The sequence below is a fragment of the Anas platyrhynchos genome, chromosome 8 (assembly GCF_047663525.1).
Source record: "Anas platyrhynchos isolate ZD024472 breed Pekin duck chromosome 8, IASCAAS_PekinDuck_T2T, whole genome shotgun sequence".
Lineage (NCBI taxonomy): Eukaryota > Metazoa > Chordata > Aves > Anseriformes > Anatidae > Anas > Anas platyrhynchos.
Window position 1 is genome coordinate 3716385 of NC_092594.1, and position 12368 is coordinate 3728752.

At 36.1% G+C, this 12368-nt stretch overlaps 1 protein-coding gene across 3 annotated transcripts in view; it reads left to right on the forward strand.

The window, feature by feature from the left end:
• Positions 1 to 12368, forward strand: part of LOC140003095 (noelin-3-like) — a 48312-nt gene that overhangs the window by 25296 nt on the left and 10648 nt on the right. Inside the window, exon 1 of one of the 3 annotated variants that reach the window (XM_072041900.1) lies at positions 9983 to 10447. The exons of 1 other annotated variant lie outside the window; for it this stretch is intronic. In XM_072041900.1, the coding sequence (XP_071898001.1) occupies positions 10328 to 10447 (120 nt within the window). In that variant the 5' untranslated portion in view covers positions 9983 to 10327. Of the gene's footprint in view, positions 1 to 9982; positions 10448 to 12368 lie in introns of those variants that run through there. One more of the 3 variants, XM_072041898.1, reaches the window with a different exon arrangement.

The following is a 12368-nucleotide window of genomic DNA, read 5'->3' on the forward strand; positions in this document are numbered from 1 at the left end:
AATGCATTTTCAAATGGCTGAGCTTTGTCCTTCTATGTGCTCTAATGTTTCTGTAGTCTTTGCAAAGTAACTATTTCACTAAGAAAAAAAAAAAAAAAAAAAAGTGTTCAAGGAGTTCTTGGGAACACAAGCTCAGTTTCCAGTCCAAAGTAGCAAGAACCACTCCAAAAATTAAAAACAGTTGAGAAGTTTGAAGATTGCTCTTGCTTCTGAGACAACTTCTGCTACTGCTTCAGCTACTCGCCTAAAAAAAAAACAAAAAAAGAAAAAAAAAAACAAACTTGACTGCTTCTCCTAATTGTATCAGTTCGTCTAATAAAGAACATAATAATTTTCTAATGAATGTTACCAGCACTTAATCTAAGCCTCTACATACCACCTACTTGGATTCCTCAAAATTATTCTCACCAAAACAACTTGAAAGTCACAACAGTTATTTGAATGACCTTGTGCAATTCTGAGTTATTCAATATTCTGAAAAATTATTTGGTTAAATGCAAAAAAAAAAAAAAAAAAAAAAACAAAAAAAAACAGAAGTTAAACATTTTAAACATCCAATAGTTTAGATATAATAGCTTTTTTAAAAAAAGGTTGTTCAATCTTTTTTTCTTTTTTTTCCCTGAGATTTTCAGAAACTAAGAACAACATTACACTTCATATGTTTAAATACAGATACATCATCAAAGGTAGCTACTACTTCATTCAGGAGAATTTCAGCACCAACATTACTAATGAGCTACTGCTAATTAATAAACTATTACTGAGCTATTACTAATATAGCTCAGGCCACCCAAAGCTCTTTTTACCTTTTGGGAAGGCTCAGGAACTCCATGTTACATTTATGATGCTGATGTTTGTCCACCTCCAGCAGATAGTATTATAGCCATTCAACAGCTTACAGAGCTGAACAGCTTTGGGCTGTACCAATCCAAAATATTTTTAATTCATCATACTATAAATGAAAAAATGTGCATGTTGCTAACTTTATCTACTGAGTTTCCCTTTAACTCATTTCATGCGATAAGTCATCTGCATCCTGAGCACACTGAACAACAAATCAAAGATCTCAGTGTCCAGAGGCACAGCTTAAAAAAGTAATTAAGTAATTCATCCAAGCCAAAAGAACTGTCATGTATCTCTTGTGCAAATCATGCAAGTCACGCTTTTCCTTTAAACTGACTGTGATTATTTGACTATAATGAGCAAAAGCTATTTGCAAAGTGACTGTCATTTAATTAAGTTACTCCAGAGCTAAAATTTAGCACATTTTAAAACTCCATTTAAATTCTTCCATGAAAACCTGGCATAAATTCAAGCTGGGTTTTGCTGAAGTGCTTTTCAGGAAATGACTTTTATTATCTGTAAAACATGCATGTTGTAGTAAAAGAAACAGAGCTCTTGATGGAGATAATTCATTAAAATATTAATAACAGCCTTCAGCCTGAAAAAAAAATTGCCCACTGCAAATTTAAAGTCTGCAGAACTTTGTTTGCTAAATAATCTAACATAGAGAAACTGCAACAGCTAAGTATTTGTTTATTTTATTACTATTCACAGAGCAAATTTCTTTAAAATTACGTACTGTCTATGCATCATGCAACTTTTCTTGTTATTACTGACTGATCACTTAAGTAATGTATTAATATTTCTACTTTCCTTGCTCCTTTTACTCTTTTCTTCCCCTAACTGCAAGAAACCTTATGAGAAGTACACAGGCAGCAAAAGTTTTCCTAGAGCAAACATGTTTTCAAGTTGGAGAAAGTACTTTCATCTTTTTTCCCCCCCTACATTATGTTTCATTAAAGAAAAAACCCTACTTCTTGCAAATGGTCCAATGACATTCATCTAGTGTGAAAATGATGAACATCATCATCCCAAAGCACTAGCTGAGGTGGCCTCCATCTGTCCTTATTTGTGACAGACTGACTATGGGTTATATTCATAAGAAAACCAATGAACAATAATTTGCTAGTCCATCAAAAGTGAAAAGTCAGTAAGAAAAGAAGCATCTGTGAAATGTAGTTTCTTCAGGTTCCCACTTCCCACTCAACCACTGCAATATTTTCTTCAGCTTCTTCCTATTTCTGTCAAACCAACTCTTTTTATAGAGATTTTAAATCATTTTATTATAGTTATAAATCTAAAAGTGATTTCCAGAACTAACAATGATGGACATGACTGCTTTCTTATTGCTATTTAATTGCTTTAACAGCACCAGCACTTTGACAAATTGGCTAAGACATAGCATTTTTTTTTCCAGTTTCATTTTAATAGTCTTTACATTTATTGTTTAACCTCTTGGTGCCTTTACAAAATTATTCTGTATATGGTGATGTATTCAATGCCAGAAAACGTAAACCTTGGCTTGGAATGTAGTAACGCAAGACAAAAGCTCAGAACAGAATTTTTGCTTGGCCAGGACAGACTATTGTAAAATACAGAAAAGAACGGTATAGTTGCAATCATTTCTACATTATGCTTATTAAACTGCAGAATGGCAAGTCAGACCTCTTTACTGGAAGAGTGCCTTACCCACAAATTGCAATGTACACAGGGTTTTTGAGTTCCCTTAAAATAGAGTATAAATATCTATTCCCTCTTTGTATCCATCCTTCTTTGCAGTTAAACTATTTTCATAGTCCGAATGTTTGTAATCCTGTAGTACATAGGATTATAGAAGCTTTAAACATTTGCCATTTTGATCCCCTAGCCACCACACTCCTGCCTTTGAGCAAACAGTGCCAGCTCCCTGTAATCACCGACTGCCAAACACTGCAAGCACACATCGACCTGAAGAAGGTTCAGTTATACCAGCCACTTTCACAGGGATGGACTGCTGTTCTTAGAAAATACCTTCCCTCTGTTTTCTGACATGCAGGTGAATTCAGAACCATCTAAAACACTGAATTTACTAAATTATAACAAATTCACTCATTTTCATGGCACAAGCCCTACTCCAGAATTATATGATCTACCTGCACAGCGAATTTCAGCCTTTGAATATCTGAGAAGAGCCAAGTTCCTTTTTAAATTTACCTTCTGTGAAAGCCAGCTTCCTCAGCTGCCAACATCACTGAGGCTTTGTTCACTCCCCAGCAGAATAACACGTATTTTGAGAACGGGAAAAATTACAAGTGGTTAAAAGCCTTAAGCAAGAGGATTACCGCAGGAGGGATTATGCATAAATCCTTATATGCAGCCATAGCGGTTTTCAAAAGAATTAAACTGCAGTACTGTGTTGAGCCCAAGCAACGCCAGGTCCAGGAGCATATCACATCGCACCCAGTTGTCCTGTGTCCTGTCGCTCACGACAAGAGGAGGGACCTCAAGGTTTTCCAAAGCATGCAGATTCTCAGCCTTTGCTGGGGGGAAAGGACTCTGCACAATCTTTCATCATTCTCGACTAGGTAGATGTTAGTCCTCACTTCTAGCAATTCACACCACCCACTAAGCCCCCTGCAGACGCACTGCTTCGTTACTCTGTGCACTTGGGGGTTGCTAACTGCACAACACAAGGGAATAGGTGAGAAAGAAAATGAAAATGCTCTCCAAGAACAATGTCCCTTCATTCAAAGGGACTAAGAGCATCCTGAAAAATAAACAAACAGATAACAAAGGCCACTTACTTTAAAAAGAATGTCACCTCGAGCACCAGTATAAGGATAAGGATAGAACAGACTTCTCATAAGCCCTCCCCTCATACTCCTCCCGTCAGTGGAGATGCCTGACCAGAGTAACTACCATGTATGTAGGCAAAGACAAGGCTGGTGTAAGAATGTTCTCCAGAAAGGCCACACGCCTCTCGATCCACTCTTGCAAAGAGCCTGGACATTACTACTTACAAGTCACACTGCCGAGCCAGAGGTTTTTGTTGAACATAAATGGAGTTAGATGAAGCAGCTCGGGATTCCCCCGGGTTTCTAAATTCAGAGAACTAGAATTGAACTGAAAGGGCAAAGATGTGCTTTCACTGAGCTGAAGGTGGACTAAGAACTGTAATTGCTATTCAAATTTTGAGAATTTGGGTTTATACACACATTAGCCTCACTTGAATAATTACCAGTGCTCAGGAACATGACTAATGCACTTTTTTTTTTTAAATCCACATATTGCTGAGCCACCACCAGAATACATTACATGAAGAAAAAGAAAGTACACGCTACAGAACAACACCACGGTACCATGGGAAGCTGTGACTTCCATGCATGAGCTTAATTCCTAAACCTAACCTGTCAAAGTACTAACTTAGAGTGGCTTAAGTTTCCTGACTTTGCTCTGCTTCAAAGGAAACTATTTAAGAAATCTGAGACGTGACTGTGCAATCACTTTGATCTCTGTCTACATAAAATGCAGTTTTAGGCGAAGCTTTTATACAGAAGTCATATATTTTCATACCAAATAAAACTTTTTTTTTGTAGCATTTACCCATGAATACAGCTTTCAATTCTAAGAACTGTTTGGGAGGCTAACATATTTTTTCACACACATTTATAAGATGATATGAGGGTTAAGTGACTGCTACTGAATTAGCTATTTCCTCTTTCTTACAGTCACTATTCCTCTTCCTCCATCCAGGATATAATTAGACATTTTTATGCATTTGTGTGTGTGTTCCCATATTTATGACTCTCAGAACATTTACTTTGTTAATATTCCTAATACTGATGTTAATTACTTTTATTATACAGAGTTTATCATACTTCAACGTGACAACATAAAGTAGGGCTGTATTCTCATTTATATTAGACCCTGTTTAAACCATATGAAAATCTAACAGGAACTCAAAGTAAATTGAATATCATAGACTAGAAAAGCCTTATACCTCTTATTTAATAGCAATAAATTGGGGCATTCATATGCTATCCTTAGTAATACCTTTTACACTGCAAATAATTTATAAATGAATAGTACCAAGCTGGCATACAAGTATCTCAGCTGACAACACTGAAATTGTTAGATTTAGACAGTTCCATATAAGATAAAAATATGGCACGTGCAGTCATTCTGTATAAATAATTTAGCTTTCACTCTAAGATAATTTGGCTCCAAAAAGAGAAAATTACTATGCCAGTAAAATAATAATAATAAATCCCAGTAACTTGTTTTAAAAGAATAGTGCTTAGATTTTAGAAGCATTATTGCTTTCTAGCTCTTGTTCATAAGACTATTTCTTAGTAGCATATCAAGAACTGGAAATGTGAAATTGCACTTTTTTTTCTTTAAAACAGAGCTTCCGTGAAACATAGGAAATAAAACAAAAACTTATGATCTAACTAGATGAGAACAACCCTTCAGTTTTTCTATGGTTTCTGAAAAGGTCTTTGTATATATGATTGCAAGTATGTTTCTCATGAAAATTTTCTATTTGCTTGCCATTTTTTAATTTCCCCAAACGTTTATGGCAAAATAAAGCTAAAATTATTTCAAAGTTTCTGTTCTTTAACAGAAAGGTTTTTTAAAGCATTCCTCCAGTTCTAATAAGAACACAAATAAAATGTAGTTCCAGTGAGCACTTCCACTGTTTAGGAAAAATGATATTTTAATTGTTCCCATGGATGGGTTCCTTTGCATACCACTCTGGAGTAGCTATTTGACAAATGGGTGCATGGCATAAGAAATATTGCCTATGCTGATGCTGCACAAGTCAAGTCCATGTTTAGGGGAAAGGTGTAGCCTATGTAAAAAAAAAAAAAGTCTAGCAGCAGCATAGGACACAGCTTCTAAATACTTAAGGTCCTAGAAAAGCATTTTTGCAGCTTTCCAGTGTAAGCTACACTACCATCAATCCCTGGGCTAGGGTTGCTTTAGGAGACTCGTATCTCTCTACAATCTGCAATCACGTCACTGCACCGCAGTGCAAATGTGCTTTAAAGCCCTTATGCACTTACAGCAGATCTAACTTCAGCACCGTGGGGAATCCAGATATCACCTGCATGGTAATTTGCAATTATAGAACCAGAAAGAATACTAGAGGAGAATCTCCTGGTATGCTACCTTTAAAGACATATCTAGCAGCAATACTGTGAACCACACATCAGCAGGTTTTCACTTCAGCAGGCAGACTAGTTGGAAGAAAATAAAATTCTAAAATATGTTAATGAATATTCTGTATGTAATGAATATAATGAATATACACAAAAGCCAAGCAGCATATCATCTGTAGAAAAAATCATGTGCCCCCAAACAAACAGCATTCTTTGTGGGAGCTGACAATACATGGGATTAAGGATAATTAGCAGTAATTACTCATCTGAACTTCAGAAAAGTTACTGTCTTTGCAATGTAGTTCGTCAAAGGTTTAAGTCAGGAAGGGACAGACTATGGTCTTTTGTGGATCAGAAAATGTTTAAAAGAAAAACAAAACTATAAACAGCTGCAGCTCAATGTGGTATAAATGTAGCATGACTGTTCTAGGAAATGTGTTGGAACTGGGGGTATTCGTGTGCATATTAAACCTCTAAAGAACACGGGAACAAAAAAGGTGATAAAACTGGTGAACAGCAGAATCTTTTGCGGTTAGTCAGATCTAGAGAGAATGCTGAAGTGCTTCAGAAGAACCTATATGAGAAAATTATACAACATGGAGAAATGATAATTCAGCTCTGAATTAAAAAAATAATAATAAAATAAAATAATTACTTGTGAAATTGTCAGGCTGGCAAGTAATTGCAAGAATTCAGCAAAGAGACTGACTCTCGATGTCATTCAGAACAAATGGGGATACAGGAAAGGGGAAGAAATTTATAGGACATTCATTATTTCAGAGATAAAAGTAACCATTGAAATTATTGAATAAATATAAATTGTATGTATAAGTATAGGGACATGATAATATGTCTACATAACTATGGTGTGCACATGTTAATATACCATAAGGGCTTTACTCTACTTTTCTCTTATGCACTTGGTACACATATCTTGGATTATCAGGCATTTAGAATGTGTGTCCTACCGTCTGCTCAATGCCCAGCCTCTGACAAGCTGCTCTAACAGTTTTAACACTGCAAAGTTTGTAAATACCTTTACACAATGCAGGGGCCTCTTGAGAGCAGATCTTTCTTGTTCCTTCATCCAGTAGTCTTAATGATTTCTCATGGACCATTAAGTTTTCTTGTTGAAGAAAACTGTCTCAGATGTTTTCTCTCCGTTTTTAGGGCCTGGATATTGTAATCTGAATTCTGCACCTATAATCATATTAGAGAAAAAATGATTATTATGTTTCTGTCTACATTTCTTCATGATACTACATTGTATGCTATGTTGTAGGCTGACTGAAATCATGGCCCTGGGCAATTGCACTTGACTGAAATTCACTCCCTTCTAATCTTACGTAGAACTTTAGAGGTGTTAAAGGTCCAACATCGCTGCTGTTCTGGTCTTCAACATTCTGATGACATGGCACTCACATATCTGCTCTATAGCCTTAGTTTTCTGTATTTGTGATTTACATTTTATGTAACTACACCCTAAAATGGGAAAGAGAAAAAAAAAAAGTCAATGCTGAAGGTTGAATTCAGTGATGTTCCATTACATTTTCTGTCTCTTGCTGCTCTAAGAAAATGTTATGCTTGATCCTTCAAGTCATGTTAAAAAGATCTTATTTGTACTTCTGCCATACTACTTTGCACAGCAACCTCATGCTCAGAGGGGAAAAACGGAGCCTGAACACAAGCCCATCTGCTCCACAGGACAAAACCCAACTTTGAGCCACAAAGTATCTCCATAGGTACAGGAACTCTATTTTGGACACTCAAACACCTCCACTCACTCTGCCCTTCTGCTGAGGTAACGCCTGACCAGCCTTTCAGTCTCATTGATGATTTTTTTTTCGTTTCTACTAAGTAACCAAAAGATGTTCTGGCTATTAGATCAAGGTTATGCTTACCAAAAATGCATTTTTCATTGGAAAATAGCAGACTGGAATTAAACACAGCATTTCTTAAAATTGCAGTCTAATCACAACTTTTGGTAAGTATACTTTTCACAAAGGACATAATTAAACCGCAGAACTCCATATCAGTAGATGATGTGCCACCCCAAGTTACCGATGAGTTAAAAAGTGATGAGAAATTCACGGAGGAAAGCTTCCTGGAAAGGCCACTGAACACAGTTACAACCTCAGGCCTTGTAAGCACCACACTTTGCTGGAAGGCTACAGCAAGAAAAGTATTGCAGTATGTTTGCTCTCTTACGCTCCTCTATTAAGCATCTGCTGCTGGCTGTTGCTAAAAAAAGGAACTAAATGAATCAAGGAGACTGATCCAGTGCAACTCTTTTCTTTTTTTTTTTTTTCCCTGGGATTTTGTTTATTTCAAACTGAACAAAAGAATCACAACGCTTTCTTATTCAAACATCAGAATTATTTGCTATTGACTCATAATCTGAAAGCAATTTGAATTCTTTGGAGAAAATGGCCCTTGTACATTATTTTGTCCCAAAAGTTTTGCCAAAATATGTGAAATAAGTCAAAATGCACACAAGTGTGTGCATTCAACATGCATCAGATAATTAAAACTACAACAGGTTTAACACTTTAACTTATCCTTTTCAGATAGATCTTTTACTTTCATGTCTATATATGTATATGGAAATTAGCAAAGAGCTTATTTTTCTGTGTAGAATCTGCATATAAACAAATAAACTCATTCTTTCAGTTTTCAAGTGCACCTCTTCAGTGAATTCAGCGTGTTTTTGTTTTGAGTACCTGAAACATTTTGCAGCTCACCTTACTGTGTGACTCCCAGAAAATATATAACGTTGGGATGCGAGGAATTTCTCTGTGAATTCATTCCATTGCTGAATCCTTGTGCCTGAAGACCCCTTGTAAGATTAGATAATAGCCCTCCACGTGGTTTTCTGTTTCTTTTTTAAAAACTAGTTTTCCGTGTGTCTTTGTTAAACAAGAGATTGAAATCATCCCAAATGAATGTTGGAAGAGAAAATTTAGCCTGACTTCGGTGTACAAGACCTAAGAATCTGAAATATTGTTTGCAGGACTGATACTACAAGTTTAAGTTTACACGTAAACTATAAGTTTATACTTACAGTAAGTATAGGAAGTTTGCATTTGTGATGGCACACTGCTCTAAAATGCAACCCTTTCCATTTTATTACAGGTTTCCTTCATACAAACTTTAAAAGTTCTTTAAGAAAAATATACTCCTTTGGACACAACTTCAGAAACAAACTAAATCCATAATTGCCTCAGGAAGCACACACAGTAGTCCATCTCTGCAAATTTTTAAGCAAGTTCTTTCTAAAATAATTGCCATTAGAAATCCCTGCTCAGCATTTCTTCTTTTTAAAATAACTCTTTAAAAAAAAAAAAAAAAAAAGAAAGAAAAGGAAAGCTACCTCAACACAATGATTTATATACTTTTTTCCCCCACAGTTACTAAGTTTCTGAAAAAGATTAATTGCTACTGAACCTGGAGATCAGTCTACAGCACTAGAGAACATCAGATTTAACAGCAGATTAGAGCCAAGAGAAGCCTCCAAATGCTATATGAGCAACCCACAACTTATTTTCTATTCCTAACAACAGTGAATACACACTGAGTCTGCCAGCCCTGTAATGCAAAAATTTTCAGTGTAAAACATGCACAGTAAAAAAAAATAAAAACAAAACACTAAATACTATCTTAACATGTATCTTAACATGCCTTGCAAATTATAAAGTTGCCGATGTTTGTAGTTTATGTGAGATCAACAAATCAAGGGGTATTTGGGGAGGTTTCTGGGAATGCCTGCCTTTGTCTTTTCATGGGCATGCTTACAGCTCTCACCCTTCCCCTGTCCCCCGGGACAAGTATAGTTCCTGTATCATCTTTTGAAGTATACCTGAGCATATTTCTACCAAAACAGCGATGGGGAGTAGGGAGTTTTTTGTTTGTTGTTTTGTTTTCTTTGTTTCAGTTTTGTGATTGTGCTTTTGAATTTCAGACAGGATGACTAAATGTACTGTTTTAGTCCATTCTGCAAGGACTAAACTAATGAAGTGCTAATTAACTTTCCAGCACCTATAAAGAGGTAATTCACTCATCCCATCTCCCACTGTAAACTGCAATGGCTATTAGCATGTAAAGGACTGCCAAGTCCTATAATAAGTGTTACAGTCATAAATAGCAAATAAATACTGATAAGCATTGTTAGTAAGAGCAAAGAAAGAGACCAAATAAAGATAAGAGTGTTCTTAACAGATGATTCAATCTGGGTACCTTGCTCTCCTTCCCCGCTGAGGCTGTCGTGTGCTGCAGTCACGCCTCTCAGCGCCAGCCTGCACTGGGATGATAATCAGTCACTATGAAAACTCATTAGCTCCACAGCAATGAGCCCTCCACTGCTGAAGCTTGGTGCTGTTCTTAGTACCGTGGCAATGATCTCTAACTGGATGTCCCAAACTCTCCCATCTCTGGTAGGACTAAATACCACCAGACTACCCACTTCAGTAAGTAGCTGTGATGTGTTGCAATCCATCTGAATGCTGAGCAAATATAAGTGCCAGCAAAAGCTTTACTCTGTTGCCTCTCTATGAATCTTTTTAGAGTACTAATCTTCCTATCATCACTTAATGCATGCTTCTTTTTGGGCATCATAAATCTGCACATTGGTGAGCATGTTGTGGTCTTACTATGAAAGAAAAGATTTTAAAATAGCATCCTTAAATATTTAAGAACAAATGCCTTCATCTTGAGGGTGAAATGCTAAAAATAGCACAGCAATGCCATTTCTTTTGCTTCGATATTTTGCCTGTTTACTGCTCCAGAAAAAAAAAAAATGTACTGCATTATTAAGGAAAACAGGTATCAGAAGATTTCTTTTTAATTTTTGTCTGATTAGTGCTATACATAAGCTATTGACTACAATATTCAAGGAGCCTGATCCTTTCTTATTTTTTCCTTTATTGGAGCATGGTTAAGCAAATAAATAGCTGATAAAATAAAATTGGTACTAGGAAGCTGGGTATCAGAACTTTAGAAAGGTAATTGTACAAATAACAAATATCAGCTTGTATGTTTGATGCTCATATCCAACAGCCTCTGTTAATTAAGACCTACAGAAAAGCTGTGATTAGCTATTAATGAAAAGTGTAAAAATTAAAGTAATAGTTTAGCTAGGAACACTATCCTAGTTATAAGTTATCTGTAAGTTAAACTAGAACACATTTTTTCTAGATGGTTAGTAAAACAATTTTATTATAACTGCAGTCAGATGTTTGTATGATAGTGTGTTATGTAAAAGATATAGTTAACTGTTTGTACAGTAGAGCACAATATACAGAACTTAATTTTTCAGTTGTAAATAAAAATGCATTAACTAATCAACATTTAATTAATTGAATATATGCACACAGGAAAAGCATTACTGCAGAAAGTCACTTCGTTTAGACTTTAAATACCACTACTTTAAATTTAATTATATTGTAAGAAACAATTCTTATAAGTTTTAGAGCATCAAGGTGAAAAGACAAGGAAAAGCTCCAGTTTGTTTTCTATAAATGGAGTTTATGCCCACTGACCTACAATACAGTTTGCTAGTTCTTGTGGCAATGTGATATTATAAGAAATAAGGTTCCCTATCTAATTTAAATCCAAGTTTAAGGTTGCAATTGAGTGGCAAAGAGGTGCACACTTGTTGTTGCAACATGTAGGCATATGTATATTTACACACTAATATATGATTATATATATTGTCATTTTCAAATTCCAGGTAGTGTAAACTGCCATGCCTCCCTTGGCTTCATCGGAACACTGATGTTACAAATGCCTCCTGAGTATTATTTTAGTAATGCTCTTCAAACTCAAACATTGGAGTTATATGCACATTTTGGGTTTCAAGAGGGCTAGCAGGAGTGCCTGGAGAGCTGGGGACACAAGCACAAAAACCCGATTATCTGAGCTTGGCAACATCTGCCAAGTGGAAAAAATACCATCTTCAATCAGGTGGCGTGTTGTTATAGAACTAGCACCACAACTCTGCTGCCTTTTTCTAAACTTCAGCTTCTAGCTGAGACTTTATGGCCCAGGTGCTCAGCGATGCTGTGGTCATCACTACCTGTTTTTTAATTGGCAGCAGTCAATTAAAGTTAGCTGTCAAGTTAGTGTCATCCCCTGGCAGCTTCTCTAGTGAACAGTGCTGCGCAAGCGGTTCTCCAGAAGTTCTCTCCTATACACAGCTCAAAAATTGCACATCTTGCACCAGGAAAAAAGAGCAAAACCTCCCCATCTTTATTAACATTTTCTCCTCCCCTTGCTGGAAGAAATGTAGGGTCAGGGGAAAGACCCCCCTCTTCAGCAACGTTTCACTCCCAGGACCAAAATCCTACGACTGACAAGTATTGTTCTATTTAAGCACTGATACTGAGTATA